Source organism: Octopus sinensis, linkage group LG11, assembly GCF_006345805.1.
Source record: "Octopus sinensis linkage group LG11, ASM634580v1, whole genome shotgun sequence".
Taxonomy (NCBI): Eukaryota; Metazoa; Mollusca; class Cephalopoda; order Octopoda; family Octopodidae; genus Octopus; species Octopus sinensis.
The window spans coordinates 6,073,445-6,096,842 of NC_043007.1; the positions used below are offsets into that span (position 1 = coordinate 6,073,445).

Below are 23,398 nucleotides of genomic sequence, written 5' to 3' on the forward strand. Positions count from 1 at the left end.
ACTTGAGGGCTGAGAGTTTTGTGCATAGCATTTATCAAACTGGTTTCAAATTAAGGGGACGTCTTTTATTAAAAAAATAACTTAAAATAATAAATATTATTATTTCTGGGTTGTTGTAAAAAAATATTAGATGGTCACAAAGATAATGCACATTTCTCAAATGGAACCATGAAAGTGAGGGAGGCAGTTTTATGCTAGATGTTGATGTAAAATAGACTGACGGAAAAGGTTTGTTGCTGCTGTGGATAAACAATATATAAATTGGAAAGAGAGATGTGAAAATAGTTTCCACTTATATAATGTGGTTTCCTCTAAAACAATATTATTTGGTCAACTTTGACCTTCACCATTTCAGGATGGATAAAACAAGTTCCAGTCAAGTATTAGGCTCAGGGTAATCAACTTGACCCCTCCCTTCAAAATAGCTGGTCGAAATTTAAAAGAATTATTTCTTGGTTAATTGAAAGCCCATCTTTTGTATTGTTTTAGTATCTAACCATTTACCATTGTTTTTTCTTTTTACCTTCTTCTCTTCAGACTGGTGTGAAAGGGGTCATCAATGATTGGCGTCAATTTAAAAAACTGGAGACCGAGAAAAGGCATGAGCAGGAACGCGAGAGGCAAGCATTGGCCAAGAAACTCACCCTGACCTGCAGGTCCCATGTAAGTATGAGGCACACCTCCCAACCATTTTGACAAAGCTCAAGTGAGTTTCATATGGAAATTACTGTTCCCATATCTAGGATGATGCAGCTACACATCTCCACACATCCTTCACTGAAAATAAAGATTCTCCCTTTAGTATGATTAATATGAAATAGTTCAGCAATATATTCCGCTTTTCACTCACTCTGTTATGCTGTTCTTTTCAGCAGGTCAAGTGGGATTAGCTGGAGACTCTTATTATTGTGCTTGGTATTTAGCTCTAAGTCAGCCCTAATCAAGCAGATTGGTGATGAAATGCTTTCTATCTTTTTGTCTTTATTTTTAGGAATTGTCTTTTTAGCAGAGATTTTGGTTGTCATCTCTAGCATATTGAGACACCACACATAGCTGTCAGTGTCATCAACGTCAGGTCAAGCTTGCTTAGATTCACATGACCCTGGTTTCCCATTCATCAACTTTTCATGTGACACTTTCTGTCTGTAACATTCAGTGTCATCTGTCAGAATAATTAACCTATGTCCTCACAGGATGACCAATGTCCTACAGCCTTGTTCAGGTGTCTACAGAAAGGTGCCACTACTCAGCTCCTCATTTAACAATGTCCACCAAACCAAATTCTTCTTACTAATGGTGTTGGATATATTAAGAAGCTGATTAAATAACCTCTCTCTGGTCAGGTGTTCTCTCCTGGTTATATTCAGAAGGCTATGAAACCTGTGTATGCAGGTGCGATCCAGTATAGTTTCATGTCCTTTTGCTTAGGGCCCAGGATGAAGAACTGTAAAGCAACATAGATTCAAGCAGAATTATTGATGCAATTTGGGGGAATCCATGACAATCATCATCTTCAAATGAAAAACTAAATTCCAGGACATTTGTTGAGAATACATGTGCCTCTCATTTGCATTTAAATTAGTAACTGTTTCTTGATTGCTATGAGTTTGAAACGAATTAATTCATCATCATCATTTAACGTCTGCTTTCCATGCTAGCATGGGTTGGATGGTTTGACTGAGGACTGGTGAACCAGGTGGCTGCACCAGGCTCCAATCTGATCTGGCAAGGTTTCTACAGCTGGATGCCCTTCCTAATGCCAACCACTCCGAGATTGTAGTGGGTGCTTTTACGTGCCACTGGCACAGGAGCCTGTCAGGCGGTACTGGCAACGACCTCGCTTGAATCTTTTTACACATGCCAACGGCACAGGTGCCAGTAAGGCGATGCTGGTAATGATCCCACTCAAATGGTGCCTCATTCATGCCACCGGCACGGAAGCCAGTTAGCTGCTCTGGCAACGATCACACTCGGATGGTGCTCTTATATCTAAATTATATAAACAATGATGTTTATTGTGAATGAAACAAATGTAGAGCTCATCTGAATTATGAACAAAATGCAAGATTTATTCTCTTTTTATTTTAAAGTTTTTTTTACTCTCAACAATTGTTTTTGTTGATTCTGTAGGTTGGTGCCAGTTTTGGCCTCTTGGATTTATAGCACTCTAATAATGTGTTGTAGTTTTAGCATGTGTTTTTCATTGAGCTTTCAATGATTTCACTAAGCTATAGGGATGCTAATAACCCGACGTTTGAATTCAGTATATTAATGCTTTTGAGTAAATCAAGTACAGAGCCTAATATCAATGAATGAATGACAAAAGAACAGGAGTCACATAATCACTTTCATTAGCTTACAGCTGTTTCTGCTCTAAGAAGCAATGCGTTCAAAGTTGAGTGCTTGTGCAACATCGTTTTAGCTTTCTCAGAGCCATTTAAATGAAGTATGTATTTTTTTCTTTAGCTTGATGATGAGAAAGAAGAAGAGAAGGATAATAGATTCATGCAAGATATTGAGAAAGAACTGGAAGACTTAGAGGATGAGTTTATCAAAGAGTATCGCAGAAGAAGGTTAGAGGAAATGAGGAAACAACTAGATAACATGTGCGTATATTATTGTCTTCTAACTTATATTATCATCCATGTTTATGGAATTTGGTAAAATGAATAACAGCTAAGTAGTGAGATACTAAAATAAAAATAAATTATGGATAACCATTTTGCGATTTCGAGAACTTGTGCTCATTATTATTATTATTATTGGTTGAATTGTTAATATGGCTGACATAATGTTTAGCAATATTTTTTCCAGCTCTCTACCTTCTAATTTCAAATTATGCCATGGTTCACTTTGTTTTTCATCCTCAGTTCAACAGGTCTTCACAAGCACGGCATGTTGCCCAATGATTGAAGGGTGCTTTTTTAAACAGGCCAGTCATGTGACACATCAGCCACGACTACAATCTCACTTGGCTTGCTGGGTCTTCTCAAGCACAGCATATCTCCAAAGGTCTCAGTCATTTGTCATTGCCCCTGTGAGGCCCAATGTTTGAAGGTCATGCTTCACCACTTCATCCTGTCTCTTCCTGGATCTGACTCTTCCACAGGTTCCCTTTACTGTTAGTGAGTGACACTTCTTCACACAGCTGTCCTCATCCATTCACAATGCATAACCATACCCGCTCAGTTGTCTCTCTTGCACACCACATCTCATGCTTATAATGTTCAACTTTTCTCTCAGGGTGCTTTACACTCTGTTGTGTATGCACACTGATATTACACATCCAGTGGAACATACTGGCTTCATTTCTTTGAAGCCTACGCATGACCCTCAGCAGTCACAGTCCATCTTTCACTGCACTGTAGGATGGCTGTTCGCATACAGACTCTAAGCAAGAGGCTCTTTGTTACCAGCAGAGGGAGGAGCTCTCTGAACTTTGGTTTTGCTAGGTTAACTCTAAGGCCCTTCGATTCTAGACCTTGCTTCCACACCTGAAACTTTTTCTCTAGTTCTAGTAGTGACTCAGCTATTAGAGCAAGGTCATCAATAAGGAAGGGCTTCCAGGGGCAGCCTGTCTTGAATTCCTCTGTTATTGCCTGGACGACTATGACGAATAAGAGGGGGCTGAGGACTGATCCTTGGTGAACTCTTACTTCTACCTTAATTCTTCACTATACTTGTTGCCAACCCTCACCTTACTGACAGCATCCCTATGGCTGGTACAGCTCTCACTAACCACTCATCTATCCCTAGTTTCAGCATTGATCACCAGATAAGGGATCAGGGGACCCTGTCAAAAGCTTTCTCCATGTCAACAAAAGCGAAATACAGAGGTTTATCTTTGGTTAGGAATTTCTCCTTACCAGAAATATAGCATCAGTGGTACTTCTCCCTGGCTCAAACCCAAACTGCATCTCATCTAATCTAACTCTCTCCCTTATTAATTGGGTTATGACCCTCTCCGTGACTTTCGTCACCTGACCCAACAACTTGATACCTCATATATACAAACATTCTTTCTATATGCATATACACATACATGCAGATACATACAAACACATATAACCATATATACATATATACTCCCACCTGTACCTTTGTGTATTTATACATGCATTATACACTGTATTAATTTAATATATATTTATGTATTATAAATACTCATATACACCTTCTCTAATTATTTAATCACCATTTTTTTCTTCTCTCTATTTCACTATAGACCAAAGTTTGGAAAAGTAATCAACTTGGCATCAAATAATTTTGTAGATTCTATCGATAAGGAGAATCCCAATGTCACCATCATTGTACATATATTTGAAAATGTAAGTAAATTCTTTGATCAATTACAACTCTTTTACTTCTAGAACACAACTGTTGCATTGATTTAATGGCACCGTTTCTGGATGTTACTCAAGTTAAGTAATATTTAGCAGTTGCCCTGGATGAGGTTGTAGCAAACCAAGCCATGATGAATCCTGAGACCTGGGAAAATCCGTGGAAATAATTTCTAGTCTTCTTTACTTTGGTGACTCTGAAAGTATTGTTAGCAAGAATAAGGATGATGAAGAAATTTCAGGCAGTTTTTTTTATATCTTCTGACAACAAAAGGCTCTCCTTGTGAGTGAAGAATCGGTAGTTGGATGGTAATGTATAAAATGTTGTATAGCAAGCGAGTGGAATCTGAATGTTGAATGAGGAAGACATACAAAGACTGACAAGAAATTAAACAAATATACTTTGATATTTAATTAGGGTTTGTGTGTGATGAAGCATGGCTGGTGTGTGAGGAAAATACTGAAACGATAAAAGTACATCTGAACGTGGGGTGTAACCGGCCCACTTATGAGTACCCCTCATTCATTAGACAATAAACTTTGCTTGTGAAGACCTATTGAGGCAAGTGAAATCAAACTCACAGACGTGGCCGATGACAATACTGCCTGATCGGCACTCGTACCAGTGGAATGTTAAAAGTACATCCAAACGTGATCATTGCCAGGGCTACGGGTTGGCTCCCGTGCCGGTGGCACGTAAAAAACACCTTTTGAGCGTGGTCGTTGCCAGTGCTGCCGGACTGGCTCCCATGCAGGTAGCACATAAAAAACACCTTTTGAGCGTGGTCGTTGCCAGTGCTGCCGGACTGGCTCCCATGCAGGTAGCACATAAAAAACACCTTTTGAGCGTGGTCGTTGCCAGTGCTGCCGGACTGGCTCCCATGCAGGTAGCACATAAAAAACACCTTTTGAGCGTGGTCGTTGCCAGTGCTGCCGGACTGGCTCCCATGCAGGTAGCACATAAAAAACACCTTTTGAGCGTGGTCGTTGCCAGTGCTGCCGGACTGGCTCCCATGCAGGTAGCACATAAAAAACACCTTTTGAGCGTGGTCGTTGCCAGTGCTGCCGGACTGGCTCCCATGCAGGTAGCACATAAAAAACACCTTTTGAGCGTGGTCGTTGCCAGTGCTGCCGGACTGGCTCCCATGCAGGTAGCACATAAAAAACACCTTTTGAGCGTGGTCGTTGTCAGTGCTGCCGGACTGGCTCCCATGCAGGTAGCACATAAAAAACACCTTTTGAGCGTAGTCGTTGCCAGAACCACTGAACTGGCCCTTGCGCCGGTGGCACATAAAAAGCATCCACTACACTCTCGGAGTGGTTGGCATTAGGGAGGGCATTCAGCTGTAGAAACTTTGCCAGATCAGATTGAGCTAGAGGGTGCACCAGTCCTCAGCCAAACCATCTAACCCATGCCAGCATGGAAAGTGGATGTTAAACGATGATGATGATGTGTAAGAGAAAAGAAAACTGCCATGATGCATGTAGAAGGGTAAAAGAAATGAAAGTTCTTAGTGTCCTAAGTGAAAGGAACCTCTGGAAGGAGTATGAATGGGAAGAAGTGGTGAAGAGTGATTTCACTGAAGAGGCTGAATGTTGAGGGAGATGATGAGGGACTGTAACGAGTGGAATTGGGTTGTTGACTGTGTTGGAACAAAGGACATGAAACGATGAGGATGATGATGGCAATAAAGAGGAGAAGGACATTGTATGGGGGGGGGGAGGAGCAAGGGAAGGGGTCAGTTCAGGTGAAACGATTCTGCTTAACAGAGACAAAATGTTGACATGGAACACCCTTTTTTTTTTTATTATTTATAATTAATTCTTCAAAATTTATTCGATTTTGTCTTTTTACTGGTTTCACATATTGAGCTGCAGCCATGCTGGGGCAACACCTTGCAGGGTTTCAGTCTATCGTTTCGACTGCAGGACTCATTTCTAAGCCAGGTACTTATTCTGTCACTCCCTTTGTGCACAACAGCCGCACTTGCAGGGATGTAAACAAACCAATACAAATCGTCAAGCAATGGCAGACAAACAAAAGGATGTATACATTCACACACACACACACACAGAGTAGGCTTCTGCATAGTTTCTGCCTGTCAGTGTCATTCTCCATCTATTAATTATATGCTTAGGGCTTTGGCAGAAGTCACTTGCTCATGACACCAAGCTATGGAACTGAACCTCGAAGCTCAAAGGTCTGAACTTAACTTCTTAACTGCTCAGCCAAGCATGCGACTGTATGAGTTACTTTTTGGGGCAAAACATCACAAGTTCTCTTTGAATCTAGTCTGCGCTGCACTCTTTGATTTTTTTCTTTTATATATTGGATAAAACTGAAAATGGTAAGATTTGGTACTCGCTGGTGTTTGGTTAAGAAACAGGCGAAATCCGACGAAGGGTGAAGTATTTGGATCCTTCGTTTCGACTTCTATATACTGGTGATATTCGTTAGTCCATGTCAGTCCTCATGGAGCAGACGATGATTAAAGCCGTGGCTATTCTACCTTTTTGAAAATAGTTTGTCTGGCAGCACATAATCTGATGTGTGGTTCTGTTTTTAACACTCTAAGATTAGGACAGTAAGTGTGTAAGATGAGGGAGATTAAGCTGTTATTGCTAGCATGATGAGTGACTGCGTGGAGAGATCTCCATCGGTGAAAAGGTTCACACGTTTGGCTCTCTTGAGTTACTTCCCTTCATGTGTTTTCTTGTGAAGTGCCATCACTGAGTCACCCTGGAAGAACCGTATCTAACCCACAGATCAATAAATACATAATATATCATATCGCAGGTAGCACCGGACTGTGTGTAATGAAATGATAGTACGAGTATTATTAGTATTATTACCCTAATTAACGATTGTCACGAGCAGAATCAGTTAATCAACATTGCAAAATGCCTGGCTGCTTTTCATTATTTACTTTCAAACTTCAAGCTCTAATCCCACCAAAATGGCCTTTGCCATTTATCATTTTTTTATTCTGAATTTCTATAAAATAAGCAACCAATCGATTTGTTTGTCTGTTTCTTTATCGGAAATGTGTAACCGTCTTTCAATATAAGAAATCAATGTTTCTTGATTAAAATTAAAAGGATTTCAGAATCTTCAGATTAATATCTAGTTACTTCCCTTCCAGTTGACATGGACTCAGTTTCTTTCACTGTTGAGTGAATCGAATCAAATACCAGTCATGTACACGGGACAATTAGATTGACTTTTTGCTCCTTGCGAACTTCGATGGTTTGTACTAACCTTAAATTATGTACTTTTGCTAATAAATAGCCATTTCGTAACCACTTTGGGTTCAGCCCCACAACGTGCCACTTTGTGCTGGTGTCATCCCTGGGCCAACCAATGCCTTCTGAGTGGATTTGGTTTGCCGGAAACTGAAAGAAGCCCATCATATGTGTGTATACATAGATATATGATGATTATCATCATATTTGTCGTCATTTAATATTTGTCTTCCATGCCTGCATGGGTTGGATGGTTCAGCAGGACGTGATGAACCAGAGAACCGTATTGAGTTCCAATGTCTGCTTTGCCATGGTTTCTGCTGTTGGATGCTCTTCCGAATGCCAACCACTTTACAAAATGTTCTGGGTGCTTTTCCTTTGTGGCACCAGCATTCATGATGTCACCAAGTAACTCAAAAGACAAGACCCTTAAACAGAATGGGTCTAAATCGGAGAGAAAGGGAGCTGCTTGTACGAGTGTTTGTGTCTCCTTGTCTTTACTTTTAGTGAAATAGTTGTGAATGAATGTCACTATTACACCAACTGTGTCAATCATTTCCAGTCTTCCATGAAAACATGTCTGGCCTTGAAGAAATATTGCCTTGCCTGGAAACTGCTGAGGGTTGGGACAAGAAGAGCATCCAGCTGTAGAAAATCTGCCTCAGTGAATTCCTCTAACCCATGCAAGCATGGGAAAGTGAACATTAAAACAAGGAAGATGTAAAATATATAAGCATAACAATATCACAGTTTTCAGTTGTGTGTTGTTGAAGCCTTAAAACTATCACAGTTCATCCCCAGCTCCACCCTCCATGAATTTAGTTTTAAATCCTGTTAATACTCATCTCTTGGATCAAGGAACTTTGAGTCTCATAGCTTATTGAATCTATTGGGTGTCAGACAACTGCAAGCCCTTAGGTTCTGCTTGGTCCAAATATTTACCACAGGGTAGAGGACTCTCCTAAAGATATTCAAGGGACAGATAAAGGTGTCAGATTAGGCAATGGATGATGTCTGCCCACTAAAACAATAAATGTCTTCATACTGTTGTGATATTTCCAATCAGTTCTCTTACTATTCCACTACTGTCTCCTACCATCGCCATCATTGTTATACCACTGCAACTAAGTCACTAAAAATGTATTTATTCCAACATATGCAAACATCCACCATTAAAATGCTCTTCTCTAAATGCCAACATAAACATCATCATCATCATCATCATTACTAAATTTGTTTTTCTATGCCGGCATGGATTGTCTGGGTTTGCTTCACACCAGCCACCTTGCCCTGTGATGTCATCTTCATGAAGTCCAGCACACTGATATCAAACTTCACCTCTTTCCATATCTTCCTTGGTCTTCTTCCACAGGTTCCTTCCACTAGGGTCATTTGCTGATCTCAGGGGACCTTCCAGTAGATAGCTGTCATCCTTCAAATGCACAACATAACTGCTATCACAGTTTTCTTTTTCTTTTGCTCATGACATCTAATTTCTTCTACGTCCATTTTTTTCTTGTAGGTATATGAGAAAATTTCTCTCATATATATATATATATGTATATATATATATAATTCACTCGTGAATTTCATCACACACAACATGGACAAAAATTCCTTCTTAAGAAAAAATACATATTCAAATAAGTAAAACATAATATTGTGAATAGCGATAGCGAAACCTGTCGATATATTAAAAATTATATTAAAACTATGTAAGTGTGCGTATTTTCCTTTTTTAATTTCTTATATATATATATATCTATATATATATATATATATATATATATATATATATATATAGATAGATAGATAGATATAGATATAGATATATATAAAATCCATTTGTTGTGGGATAGTGTCTGTAGAAAGCTCCCTACACAACACCGAGTGTTAAAGATATATAATCCCTCTCGTGTTTTCATATTCCTCTCCACAGTTCCTCTTTCGAGTTCATGTATCTTATATTTATTTTTTGTTTTCAGAATAAGGAAGCTTGTGAAGCTATGGACGGCTGCTTGTTATGTCTGTCACAGGAGTATCCAACCATCAAATTCTGTCGGATCAGTGCCAGAGACGCTAAACTAAGCCACAGATTTGTAAGTTGAAAGCTGTCAGTTCTTAGTATTTTGATAATGTGAATGTAAAGTAAAACAGTTATTCTATCTGGCTGATAGACTTCACCATTTAAACCCCCAGAAGAGGTCCCTGTAATCATTCTTGAGCTCTCATTCACTTTTCTCTGTTCAGTCTACAAATGGTATACCACCATTACTGACTTTTCTCTTTCTCTCTTTATTTCTCTCCTTCTTCTATCTCTCTCTTTATTTCTCTCCTCTCTCTCTCCTTATTTCTCTCTGTCCCTTTATTTCTTTGTTTCTCTCCTTCTCTCTGTCTCTTTATTTCTCTCCTTCTCTTCTCTCAATTTATTTATTTCCTTCTATCTCTCTCTTTATTTCTCTCCTCTCTCTCTTTATTTCTCTCTTCTCTCTCTCTCTCTCACTCTTTATTTCTCTCCTTCTCTGTCTCTCTCTATTTCTCTCTCTTTCTCTGATCGTTTACTTCACAAGAGTACCTACATTACTGTTTTCTTTCTTTCTCTTTCCCCCACCCCTTTCTCTCTCCCATTTAATTCATAAAACCAATTGCATTGCTGATCTCTCTCTCTCTCTCTCACTTAATTCAGTCCACAGAGGGTGTCCCTGCACTACTCATATACAAAGGTGGAGAAATGATTGGCAACTTCATTGCCCTCAGTAAGGAATTCGGTGAAGATTTCTATGCGACAGATATTGAGAGTTTCCTCCAAGAGTAAGTAAACCTTGTTGCTATTCTTGCTGTTTCACCCTAAACCTTACAGAGATTTGCACCTGCAGCGATTTGGAAGATGTATTGATGATGCAGTGTGATAAGGTTTTCCAGGAAAGCAATCATCTGTGGTTTCAAAACAAAGAGTGCTCTTACATCAGGATAATTCTTGGCCATATGCTGTGAGGATGACATTCCAAAAGCTGGAGCAGTTTGAATGAGGAACGATGCCCTACCCACCATATTTGTTGGGCATTGGCCCACCTCATTATCATTTATTCCACAGTTTTCAAAATCATTTGGACGAAAAAATATTAATTCTGTAGAGGAGGTCAGAACAGAACTGGAGGAGTATTTTTCATCCCGGACAAGTGAATTTTGGAACAGGGGCCTTGCAAGTCTACCAGATAAGATGGAAGAGCATCTTCTTAGTAAATGAAGGAGAATATATTTTACATTTAAAAAGAATTTCTTTTAATCTTAATTTTGAAAAATAAAAGAAGCATAAAAAACCTGCATTATTTATGGGGCGACCACATTTATATATATATGTGCGCCCGCCTGTGTGTGTGTGTGTATGTATGTATATATATATATCTATATGTATATATATATATGTATCTGTATATATGTATATAAATATGTATGTGTATATACATGTATGTATATTCGAGTGTGATCATTACCAGCGTCGCCTTACTGGCACTTGGTGCTGGTGGCACATGAAAAAATATTTGAATGAGATCATTGCCAGTGCCGCTGAACTGGCTCCTATGCAGGTGGCACATAAAAAAACACCAGTTGCCAGTATGCCTGACTGGCCCTCATGCTTGTGGCACGTAAAAGCACCCACTACACTCTCGGAGTGGTTGGCAATAGGAGGGGCATCCAGCTGTAGAAACTCTGCCAGATCAGATTGGAGCCTGGTGCAGCCATCTGGTTCACCATTCCTCAGTCAAATCGTCCAACCCATGCCAGCATGTAAAGCAGACATTAAATGATGATGATGATGATGATATGTATATGTAGGTATATATATATGTAAATATGTATATATATATGTATAGATTTAACATATTAAGAAAGAGAATGTAGTCAGGATTTGGATAAAACGGTATATATTTAGGGCTTTCCTCCTTCTCCAGGATACATTATCAATGACTTCTGATAGAAAATTCCTTCCTTTCATATATACAAATTCTGCTCCAGATTTTATTTTTCAGCTAGCTCACATGTATATTAAAAGTATGAATATTTTTAGAAAACATTCATGAGGAATCCCTGCAAGAGACAAAGCTGCTGAATAAATAAGTTTTATTTAAATCCTAACTGCCTAATTTTTCTTAATATATATAAGTATGTATATATACATGTGTATAGATATATGTAGGGTGTATGTATGTGTGTGTATGTATGTATATATGTGTGTATCTTCTACCCACGCCAGCATGGAGAGCGAACATCAAATGATGATATCATCATCATCAGCAGCAGCAGCATCATCATTTGATGTCCGTTGTTCATGCTAGCAAGGATCAGACAAGATAACTGGACTGGCATGCTGGAGGGCTGCACCAGGATCCAGTCTGATTTGGCGTGATATTCTATGGCTGGATACCCTTCCTAATGCCAACTACTCTGAGAGTGCAATGGGTGTTTTTACGTGCCACTGGCATGGATGCCATTTGTGTGGCACCAGTATCTGCCACGACTGTGATTTTGTTTGGCTTGGTTGTTCTCGAGTATGACATAATGCCAAAGGTCTTGGTCATTGCCTCCATGAGGCCCAACACTCGAAAGGAGCCCAGCCACTTTGCCCCCATGATGCTCAATGCTCGAAAGGAAACTCAGCCACTTCCCCTCCATGTAGCCCACTTGAAAGAAACATGTAAGGTAACAATCACGTTCGAATGGTGCTTTTTATGTGCCACCTGCACAGGAGCCAGTCCAGCGACACTGGCAACGACCTCACTCGAATGTTTTGTTCACGTGCCACCGACACAAGTGCCAGTAAGGCGACTCTAGTAACGATCACGCTCGAATGGTGCTTTTTACATACCACCGGCACGGAAGCCAGACAGCTGCTCTGGCAGTGATCCCGCTCGGATGGAGCTGTTATCGCTCCACTGGCACAGGTGCCACTCATCAAATTTGGCTGAATTTCGATTTCCCTTGCCCCAACAGATTTCTCCATAACCAAACACGTTTTCAAAGAAGATTGCAAACGGAGGACATTGTTTGCATCACCGATGGCACTTGATTACGACTGTCATGTGATGTGAAGCCAAGGAGACAGGAACACAGACACACGATGGGCTTTGTTTAGTTTCTCTCAGTCAGATCCAAACACAAGGCTTTAGTTGGCCTGTGGCTATAGAAAAAGCTACTTGCCCAAAGTGCTTTGCAGTGGGATTGAACCCAGAACTTCTTGCCACATTGCCATGCCTCTGCCTCTTGCTTTATATACATCTTACATTCATAATGTGTTTAATTTAAAACAAAAATCTTCGACAATAAATCTATAATTACTCAATGATTTTATATCAATAATTATTTTGGTTGATTTAATTTGTTAGAGATTTGAGTAAATAAAAGTTGAATCGGTCTGTGTCCACCATATTTATTACACTTATTAGTCAGATGAACAGAATGAACTGTGAAGATGACGACAATGTTGTTGTTGTGACAGACTTATGGTCAAAGGCATTCCTGCCATGACTCTCCCATCTGTTTTTTTCTTTTTGTACAATATTTAGTATATCTAAGGTTACATTATTCAATCTCTCTCTCTCCTTTTTTAAGACAGTAAGGTATGATTTGAGGGAGATTTGGCTGTTATTTCAAGCAAGTTGAGCAGCTATATTAGAGGATCTTTCATTGCCATTTGGTATTGGTGTTGCTGTTTGTTTGTTTGTTTGTTGAGTGAAGCGGTCTTTGTCCCAGAGTGAGAGAAGTCCGAAACGTGGTCCTTTGCTATTTGTAAGATGCGCAGAAGAGAAAGCAGGTCAACTCCCGACACCGAGAGCATCGATGGATGGATGAATGCGCATCCAGGCTCAGTGGTTGCATAGGAAGTCGGGGACAAGAAACAGGAAGAAAGAGTGAGAGAAAGTTGGGGCGAAAGAGTACAACAGGGGCTGCCACCCCCCCTGCCGGAGCCTCGTGAAGCTTTAGGTGTTTTCGCTCAATAAACACACACAACGCCCAGTCTGGGAATCGAAACCGCGATCCTCCGACCGCGAGTCCGATGCCCTAACCATTGGGCCATTGCGCCTCCACTGTTGTTGCTGTTGCTATGGTTGTGGATGTTGTAGTGATGCTAATAGTGGTTAGCATTGATTTGAAGAAAGTAGTTCTTATGAGAATTTCAAATTTTGGTACAGAATCAGCAGATTTTGAGGGGAGGGGCAATTCCCTTCACTGGTCCTTGTTTTATCAATCCTGCAAGAATAAAAGGCGACATCCACCTCAGTGGAATTTGAACTCAGAACATAACCGTGCACATAATGCTTCTACGCATTTCTCTCCACCTCTTCATTCTCCCCCCCCCCCCTCACCTCGTGGCTTTTCTTTTGGTGGTGGTTTTCATGATGGTGACTGGTTTCAATAATTATGGTGGCACTGACGAAGACGACGATGCTGCTGCTTTCAAGAACGATGGTTTGTTCCAACCATGACAATGGCTTTAATGTGTAATGGTGCTTTTGGTAATGACGGTGCCTTAATGAAGATGGAGATTTTAGTGATGATGTTGATGATGATGGCTTTACTGCTGACTGTGGTTTTGATGATGATGATGATGCTCAATTTAATGATAATAATTGTGGTTTTAATGATGATGGTGTTTTGATGCTGACAATAGTTTTAATCACGTTTGGATTCTTTCAATAATGATGGTAATTTTAAAGATGACATTGGTTCCACTGGTGATATAGCGGTCTTAATGATGATGACGATGATGACGATGACGGTTGTGCGGTGGGGTGGTGGTTGGGGTGTTGACAACGGTGTTGATGGTCACACTAATAACAGTGTCTGCAAGGTCCACAGGAACAATAATAATGTAACGCATTCCTCTGGCATAAACAGACGCTACCAGTTTATCTCAACAGAAGGACAGACACTGATTGTTCTGATTGGTGGAACAATTACTTAATATCTCGTTAAGATCAGTTAATGGCCAATCATTAAAATCTGCCTTTCAGATGAAAGCTAATGGTGGTGGGGGTTGTGGTGCAGATAATTGTGCAGTAGTAGTTGTAGTAGTAGTATTGGTGATGTTGCTGTTGTTGTTGCCTTTTAACCATAGGTTGAGTAGACCCATGATCAAAGACATTCCATCCATGGCCGCTTAATCTTACCTTTCTTGGCATAAATATATTTAGGACTACATTGGTGTAGTTTTTCCTGTTCTTTTGAAAGCTGCCGGGATGTGACAGGATAAAGATTTGGCTGGTGTTTCTAGCGGGGTAAGTGACCACATATGAATTCCTTGTTGATGATAATGATTATGGTGGGATGACGACGACGACGATGAAGTGGAGGAAGATGACGATGATGATGATGATGATGAAGTGGAGGAGGATGACGATGATGATGACGATGATGATGATGATGGTGATGATGATGATGAAGTGGAGGAGGATGACGATGATGATGATGATGATGATGATGCTGCTGTGGCAGTTGTGATCATAATGGTAACGGAGGTAGCAGAGGTGGTGATGATGGCAGTAGTGGTAGTAATGGTTGTAGTATTGAGGATGATTGCAGTGGTGGTGGAGTTAATGGTATTGACGGTGGTGGTGGTATTAGTAGTAATAGGGAACATTGATATTAGTAAAACGGTAGAGGTGGTTGATGCTGGTGCGATAGAAATATTAATGGCTTTGTTATTGATGGTGATAATGAAGGTAGCTGCAGTCATAGTGGTGATGGTTGTATCGATGATGATGATGATGATGTTGGTGATGATGATGATGATGATGTGACTAATTGTGGTGGTAATAATTATAATAATGTCTTTTGCAGTAGTGTTTATGGTGATGATGATGATGGTGATATGGAGAAGGTGGTGTGGTTCAAGATCTTTGACTCTTAATTCCACTAATTTGCCAGTGGGGCCAGAGAGCTTGTTAATTACATCCAATCAAAATGTTAATTATGTTTAATCGAAATGTGAATCACATTTCCACATTTTCCCTTCTTGCGGCCATTTCTGTTTATTGATGATGGATGAGTTACTTCCCTTTCTTTGTCTTCAGCAAGTTTCTTGTTTTCTTGGAAGAAAATCATTATTTTGGGTTTATAGAAGCAATTATTAAAGACAGCATTGCTAGCCTGGCAGAATCGTTACCGCGTTGGACAAAATGCTTAGCAGTATGTCTTCTCATTCTCTGTGTGCTGAGTTCAAATCCTACTGAAATCAACTTTGCTTTTCATCTTTTTGGGGTCAAAAAATAATATAGCAAGGGTTGATTGTATTCACCCACCCCTCCACTTAGAATTGCTGGCCTTGTGCCAATGTTAGAAAGGTTTATTGTTATTAATCAATTAAAGAAATCATTAATATCACTATTTTCAATTGTTATTATTAAGGCAGCATTTTGTCTGTTTTTACTTTCTGAGTTTAAATTTTGCTTTCATGCTATTTGTGTTGATTAAATGAGTAGCAGTCATATACTGTGGTCAATATAATCGTCTTCCCTTTCCCCTAAAAAACTGCTGGTCCTCTGCCAAAATTTGTAACCATTATTAGTGTTATTATTAAAAATTTTTTGATTTGTACTGGGGTACAAATATATTAAACCCAATATGCCTCTTTGATGAGAGTACACCAGCACATGCATCACAACTGTATGTGTGCAATATGGTGAACTCACATGAAGATAAACAGCGTGTGACCAGTTAGAATTTCCTTCAGGTTGAGTAGCCCATCCTGCTCAAAAGGTCCCTAGATAAGGATTGTCGAAGGATGTTGAACGAAACACCCTTGTTTCCAGAGGTGAAACACTCTTGTTTCCAGAGGTGAATCATCCAAACCTCCAACAATCCCTTTCAACACATGGCTATGATACTCCCCCACTACTTCTGCTTGTGATCAGAGATGCACATATCGTCAGCCACTAAGGGACATGCTCAACTGCTTAAGGTCAAACAACTGACAAGCAAATCTGTGGTATTGAGCAGAATATTTGCTGTAGGCCATCTTTTATACCAAGACAAAACAATGTACTTGATAACACTTCCAATCAGTTAAGATCAGAAGCCATGAGAGCCACTGCCTGGTACTGTATCAGGGCATTTATGGTACTGCATCAGGGCATTGGTACTGCATCTATTATTATTATTATTATTATCATTATTATTTTGATTCAGTCTTATTCCTGGTAGGATTTATGTGGGTAGCGAGTTACTATCTCTAACCTCAGGTGTCCTCAAATTTTTCAGCTCCCTTTCAAGTGCTTAGAATCCTCCTGATAATCCTTGTTGTCCCAAAGAAACAAACCTTCTGTAGGAGCTCTACCAGCCAATCTCTTTCAATCTCCTTCAGCCATTTGTCTATATCTTTGCTTACTGTCCCCCAACTCACCAATTATGATAGGCACAACCTTTACTGTTCTCATGCTCCAAATTCTTCCAATTTCAAATTTTAGGGGATTGTATATTTTTGTCTCTCTTCTTTCTTTATAATCCTGAAATCAAACAGGCATGATGTGCCGATTGGTAAGCAACTTTGCATTTCCTTATCTATAATTGTTATGTCTGGTCTTTTATTTCCTAATTTCTTGTCCATTTGAATAGGAAAGTCCCACAAAATATTTTTTTCTCCGACTCTAGTATTCTTTCAACTCATTGATTCTACCATGTGTTTACAGCTTTCTGGCACAGCTTCTAGTGCAAAACTTTTACAACCTGGTTGTGCTTTTGTTTCTTATACTCTTCCTGTGCCAACTTGGGGCATTCTGTCACAATGTGTGCCATTCTCTCATTCTAAGTTACATTTTTCTGACACATTCTCCCCATACACATATTTTCTCAAGTTGTTTGTTTTTATTGCTTGATCTTGGGCTGCTACAATTAAGCTCTCTGTTTCTTTTTTAAATTGCCCCTTTTTAAACCAAGCCCAGGATTTTCTTCCACATATGTCTTCAGAGGCTTTCCAAAATTGGCCATGCAGAGGTTTCTCTTCAATCTGTTTGGCATGCTCGCTTTGTGTTTCACTCTTGTCCTTTTCTCTTATTACGCACTTCATAACCTGTTCTTTCTTAACTACCTTTAATAGCTTTTGTGTGCTGCTCTGTAAATATTCTACTAGGCTTTTTCTTTCCATCTATACACATTCTTCTACTGCTAATAAGCCTCTTCCACCCTGGTCTCCCCTCAAGTACAGCTGGTTGATATTAGCTTTCAGACATTGTCAATAACTTTCTAGTTTTTCTACCAAGTTTCATTTCTGGTCCAGTCCCTAATTCCAATACCATATCTGATTAAGGGCACTGCTCTTGAATTTATTACTTCAATAAGATTTTCAGAATTCAGCTTTGACTACAAGAATTTTCTTACTCTCCTTGTGTACTCCCTACTGATTACTTGTTTCATTTCTTCATTTTGTAAAAATCTCATCTGCTTCCCATGTTCCCTAGTACTTATACAACTCTCCTTTCTCAACCACTGTCATTGTTTGCCCATTTGACATTTCAATTCCTTCGTTTCTCTCGAATTTTCCCTCTTTTATTTTTCAATATGGTGCACTTTTCTCTCCTAAATTCCATACCTATGTCATTTGAGAAAATGTGGATAGTATGTACAAGTTGTTTCTCATTTCTCGCATAAACACTTTATATTATCCATGGAAAGGAAATAATTTTTCTGACCATTTCCTTTTCCCAAATCATAAGCAATTTTAACTCTTCATAGTATCATAGTGGGTTGTGTCATGTCCATTACAAATAGTAATGGAGATTAAGCTATCACCTTGGAATATTCCATGTCTGATGTTCTCTTTTCCAAGTTTTTGTTTTTCTTCTGACCAATTCAGTATTCCACTGTTTCATATTTAAGCATTTTCTCCAGGTTTTTTGCTATTCCAGACATGCTCATTGCTTTACTTATCCGACTGTGTGGTACCATGTCAAATACTTTCTTTCTAATCTGGCCATGCTACCTTCAGTCCTGTCAATTTGCATCTACAATTTCTAATTATCATCTTATCAGCTAATAAGGGATCTTTTGTTGCCCTACTTTTTTTTCTTGCATCCTTTCTGCTCTTCTGGAAATAGATTGTTGCTTTCCAGATGGTTGTATATTTCTCCTGCCAAGACACTCAAGTGCTAACCAGGTTAAAGGTCAAGGGATCCTCAAGGCAATGTTTGTCCGCTAGTCATCCAGGCACGGATGTGACCTTGCTGCAAGCAGTCATCCAATTGCACAGTGATCCTTTTATGCAATTGTGTAAAGTTCTTCGGCCAGCCTTGTACTCCATCTGGGCCTGGTCCTTTCCAATTTGCTATTTTTTAAAACAACAACAACAACAACAACAACTACTACTACTACTACTACTACTACTACTACTACTACTACTACTACTACTACTATTACTACTACTCATCACCATCATAATTTAAATCCCGTGGTGAATACAATCCTCCTCCTCACCACCACCACCCTCACCATTACTGTCATCATCATCCTCATCCTTGTCCTTGTCATCACCATTTTCATTTTATCTCCTTCACCAAACTTATCATCGTTATTATCTTCGTTATGTTTCATCATCTCAATTATATCTCAATTATTATATGTCTGCTTTTCCTGCCAGCAAGAGTTGGATGGTTTTTCTAAGGTATTCTTTTAAGACCCGATGCCCTTTCCCTCACACAACCTGTCAATCATCACTCATCACTCAGACTCCACTACAACAATCAAATTCAAGTCATTTCCATAGAACCTCTGCCACTGAGGCACCACATTATATTTTTCACCAGTCTTTTCTACTTTTCCTGGTCTTGAAGCTTTCTTCACCATTTAGTTGTTGTCACATCGTTTTTCTAGGAGAGAGGAAACTCTGAGAGAAATCCTGCAAAACTGACAATATTCAATGATGTCAACTAGTTCTTCTTTTTGAGTTTATGCTGTCCACATTCAGAGAGTGGGATTGGCAGAGCTCTAGCAGACTTCAGCAGGTTTGCCTCCAATTTTTCTTGGTACTTGACACTGTCCATGATACCTTGGATGGTTACCAACTCTCCAGGCCCTGCAGCTGAAAAACAGCCCCAAAGCATGATCAAGCCACCGCCATGCTTTACAGTGGGGACGGTGTAACGAGGTTGGTGAGCAGTGCCTTTTTTTTCCACCAAATGTAGCGTTTCATATTTTTTCCAAATAGCTTGACTTTGGTCTCATCTAACAACAAAATCTTTCAGCACATGGTCATGGAGTCATTAATGTGACTTTTGGCAAAGTTTAGCCTAGCTTGCTTGTGTATAGGCTTCAGAAGGGGCTTTTTTTTAGCTACCCTCCCTTGCAGGCCAGACCGGTGCAATACTCTGGAAATTGTAGATGCATGGACATCTGTCCCGTTGCCTTCTTGACCAGTTTTGACTTTGCTCTTCTGGTAAGTTTGCTTGGTCTCCTAGATCTTGGTAGGGTAGCAGTGGTTTTGTACACTAACCACTTCTTAACTATAGTTTTAACAGTGCTTAGGGGCAATTCTAAAGTTTTTGCAATCTTTTTATAGCCATTATTTTCATTGTACTTTTGAATAATAAGGTTTTTAAGTTCCTGAGACAGAGGCTTGCCCATTTTCTTCCCCGAGTTGGACATCTTGTGTTTACAGTCAGAGTCCAAAGACCAACATACCAAAAAAAACCATGTGGTGAATGATTTTGTAGGCAGTTAAATCACCTTATACAGCAAAATAATAGACTGGCCAAGTTTGTTTGTTATGGTAGAAAGCACATGTCACTTTTGATTGTTTTGGATTGTATACATCAATGACAAACTACCTAATAACACAGTATAATATCTTGGGGGCTGTAGACTTTTGCAAAGACATTTTTCTAAGTTATATGATATTAAGAATCATTGTGAAATTAAAAAAATGTAATTTTTATATCAAAGGAAAGTGTGATGGATCTGCTTATTATTTAACAATCATTGGAACTGAAAACATGTGTTGCTCCCTGTTAAATTATGCAAAATATATAAATTTTCAAAGGAGGTGTAGACTTTTGCAAGCCACTGTATATATATATACATTTCATCATGTTAAACCGTTAATCCCCACTTCTCTCTTTCTCTCTCCATTGTTTTCCTTCTTTTCCCTTTTTGTCAAAGAGCTTAGGCTTGAAACATCAAAGACGACTTTTCCGTTCTTCGTAGAATTGACACGAAGAGTGAAGAATCCGAGAGTGAGGAAACCAAAAGTCTGGAACTCTGGCTATAAACTCCTAAAAGGATTCTTGTTGATGCAGACCATCTCTGTTTTCTTTTAGATTGTCCCTTGCTTCTATTCTGTGACCATTTGGTACAGATTCCCATACAGGAGCCAGATCTACTGAAAATCTGCTTCCCACGTCAGAAACTGAGTGGTTGCTTTCATTTAAGAAGTTTTGTGAAATCAGTGCTGTTGGTGCTGGCCAAATTCTTGATGATGTCTGCCTTAAGAATCTCTGTAGCTATGTAACTTTGTTCTGGACACCATTTGATCATACCTTATTTACAGATTGGTAAAAAATTTGTATTTTATTAAGAAAATTAATTTCATAGACGGAAAAGAAAAAAAAAACAAGTGTGATATAATTTTGATTGTTTATTATTCAACATATTTCAATATTTATTATAATCCTTATTTTCTTTTTTTTTCTGTTACTGCAGACATGGATTCTTGCCCAACAGCAATTCTGTTGATGCTGTGATCAAAGCCAGCAAAACGGTCAGAGAAAGTGAATCTCCTGTGTTTGACGACAGTGACAATGAAAACAGCGATTTTGATGTGGACTACTGAGAGAAGGTCTATCTGTCTGTCTGTCTCTCTCTCTCTCTCAGTCTCTCTCTCTCTCTCTCTCTCTCTATCTGCTTCTCTCTATCTGCTTCTCTTTCTACCTCTCTGTCACAACATTACATCACTTGTTCCCCTGTTCGTTTCCATGAAGAAAACTGACCTTTTCCGTGTTGAAACATAAACTTTCAAATTAGAAAGCTTCAACAAAGAACTTATAATGCGAAGAAAAGAATATATATAAAAATAAAAGTAAAACAGAGTAAGGAAGAAAATAAAAACGCAAAACACCAAAAGAAAATGAAACCAAAGTTATGGCAAGTGACATTTTGTAGGCATTGTATGTTGTTGTTGTTGATGTTGTTCATACATTCAATGTACGTATTTTCATTCATTTCTTTTTCTTTTGTTTTTCTCTTTTAATATCTGAAAATGTTGTTTTTGAAGTAATTGTTGATAAATAGGCAAAGAGCCTCGTCTTTTAGAAAACTAACTTAACAAACAATAATAATAATAATAAAAATAAAAATAATAATAAAACACTGCAGGCCTTATTATTTAAAGACTTCATTATTTAGCATTTGAAGAAACGACAGAGAAACTGTGTTGAAGAATGAGGTCCTTCTAGAAATGAAAATGTCCGTTAATGTGAATGATTTCTGAAAGGTCAGTTTATCAGTTATACAAGCAAAACTTGGTCATTACACACTCAGCTTTTACCACGTTCTAAGTATTGAACCATTATTAAAGGAGATATTTATTTGTGCCAAGTTGTAGAACGGTATTTACTCGCAGGTGATTGTCTTTGCAATGTTTTCCTGGTGAGTTCTGTGGAGCGAAAGCAAATGGTAAGTTCTTGGAGACACAAATCCGTGGCATTATTTTGTCGCTCCTAACATTTGCATTAATTTACATTGTGCTCATTGTCTGTTGATTTTAAGAAGCTGAGATGAGTTAACGCATTTAACGGTTTGCCAAATACACGGGAACATATTGTGTTGAATATTGAAGAGGCAAAAGGAGGAGAAATATATAAAAAAATAAAAGCAACACACACACACACACAAATACATATATGTATATATATATGCATACACATAGGCATACATATATGTGTCTATATATATATATGTGTGTCTATATATATATATATATATATATATATATATATATATATATATATAAATACATATATAAATATAAATATATGTATATATCATCATCATCATCATCATCATTTAGCGTCCGTTTTCCATGCTAGCATGGGTTGGACGGTTCAACTGGGGTCTGGGGAGCCCGAAGGCTGCACCAGGCCAGTCAGATCTGGCAGTGTTTCTACAGCTGGATGCCCTTCCTAACGCCAACCACTCCGAGAGTGTAGTGGGTGATTTTATGTGCCACCGACACAGGTGCCAGACGAGGCTGGCGAACGGCCACGCTCGGATGGTGTTTTTATGTGCCACCGACACAGTGCCAGATGAGGCTGGCGGACGGCCACGAACGGATGGTGTTTGTTATGTGCCCACGTCACAGAGGCCAGTCGATGCGGTACTGGCTACGGCCACGTTCGGATGGTTTTTTTATGTGCCACCGACACAGTGCCAGATGAGGCTGGCGAACGGCCACGCTCGGATGGTTTTTTGTGTGCCACCGGCACTGGTACCACAAAGATACAAATTCCATTGATGTTCATCTATTTTGATTTGTTTTGATTTGATTTTCACTTGCCTCAACAGGTCTTCACAAGTGTCACAAGAAGGAAGGTAGAAGGTATGCACAGGTGGACTGACTATGTCCCAGGTAGGGGCCACGGGTTATGGCCTGACTAGTCTTGCCGGGTCTTCGGATGGTGTTTTTATGTGCCACCGACACAGGTGCCAGATGAGGCTGGCGAACGGCCACGATCGGATGGTGTTTGTTACGTGCCCACAGCACGGAGGCCAGTCGATGCGGTACTGGCTACGGCCACGTTCGGATGGTTTTCTTGTGTGCCACCAGCACTGGT

At 39.3% G+C, this 23,398-nt stretch overlaps 1 protein-coding gene across 1 annotated transcript in view; it reads left to right on the forward strand.

Moving 5' to 3' along the window:
* The window catches only part of LOC115217159 (phosducin-like protein), a 26,222-nt gene extending 4,286 nt beyond the window's left edge, over positions 1-21,936 (forward strand). Inside the window, exons 3-8 of the mRNA XM_029786780.2 lie at positions 538-663; positions 2,467-2,606; positions 4,226-4,328; positions 9,569-9,682; positions 10,270-10,394; positions 21,270-21,936. Coding sequence (XP_029642640.2) covers positions 538-663; positions 2,467-2,606; positions 4,226-4,328; positions 9,569-9,682; positions 10,270-10,394; positions 21,270-21,399 — 738 coding nt within the window. The 3' untranslated portion in view covers positions 21,400-21,936. The remainder of the gene's footprint in view (positions 1-537; positions 664-2,466; positions 2,607-4,225; positions 4,329-9,568; positions 9,683-10,269; positions 10,395-21,269) is intronic.
* The last annotated feature ends 1,462 nt before the right edge of the window (positions 21,937-23,398 follow it).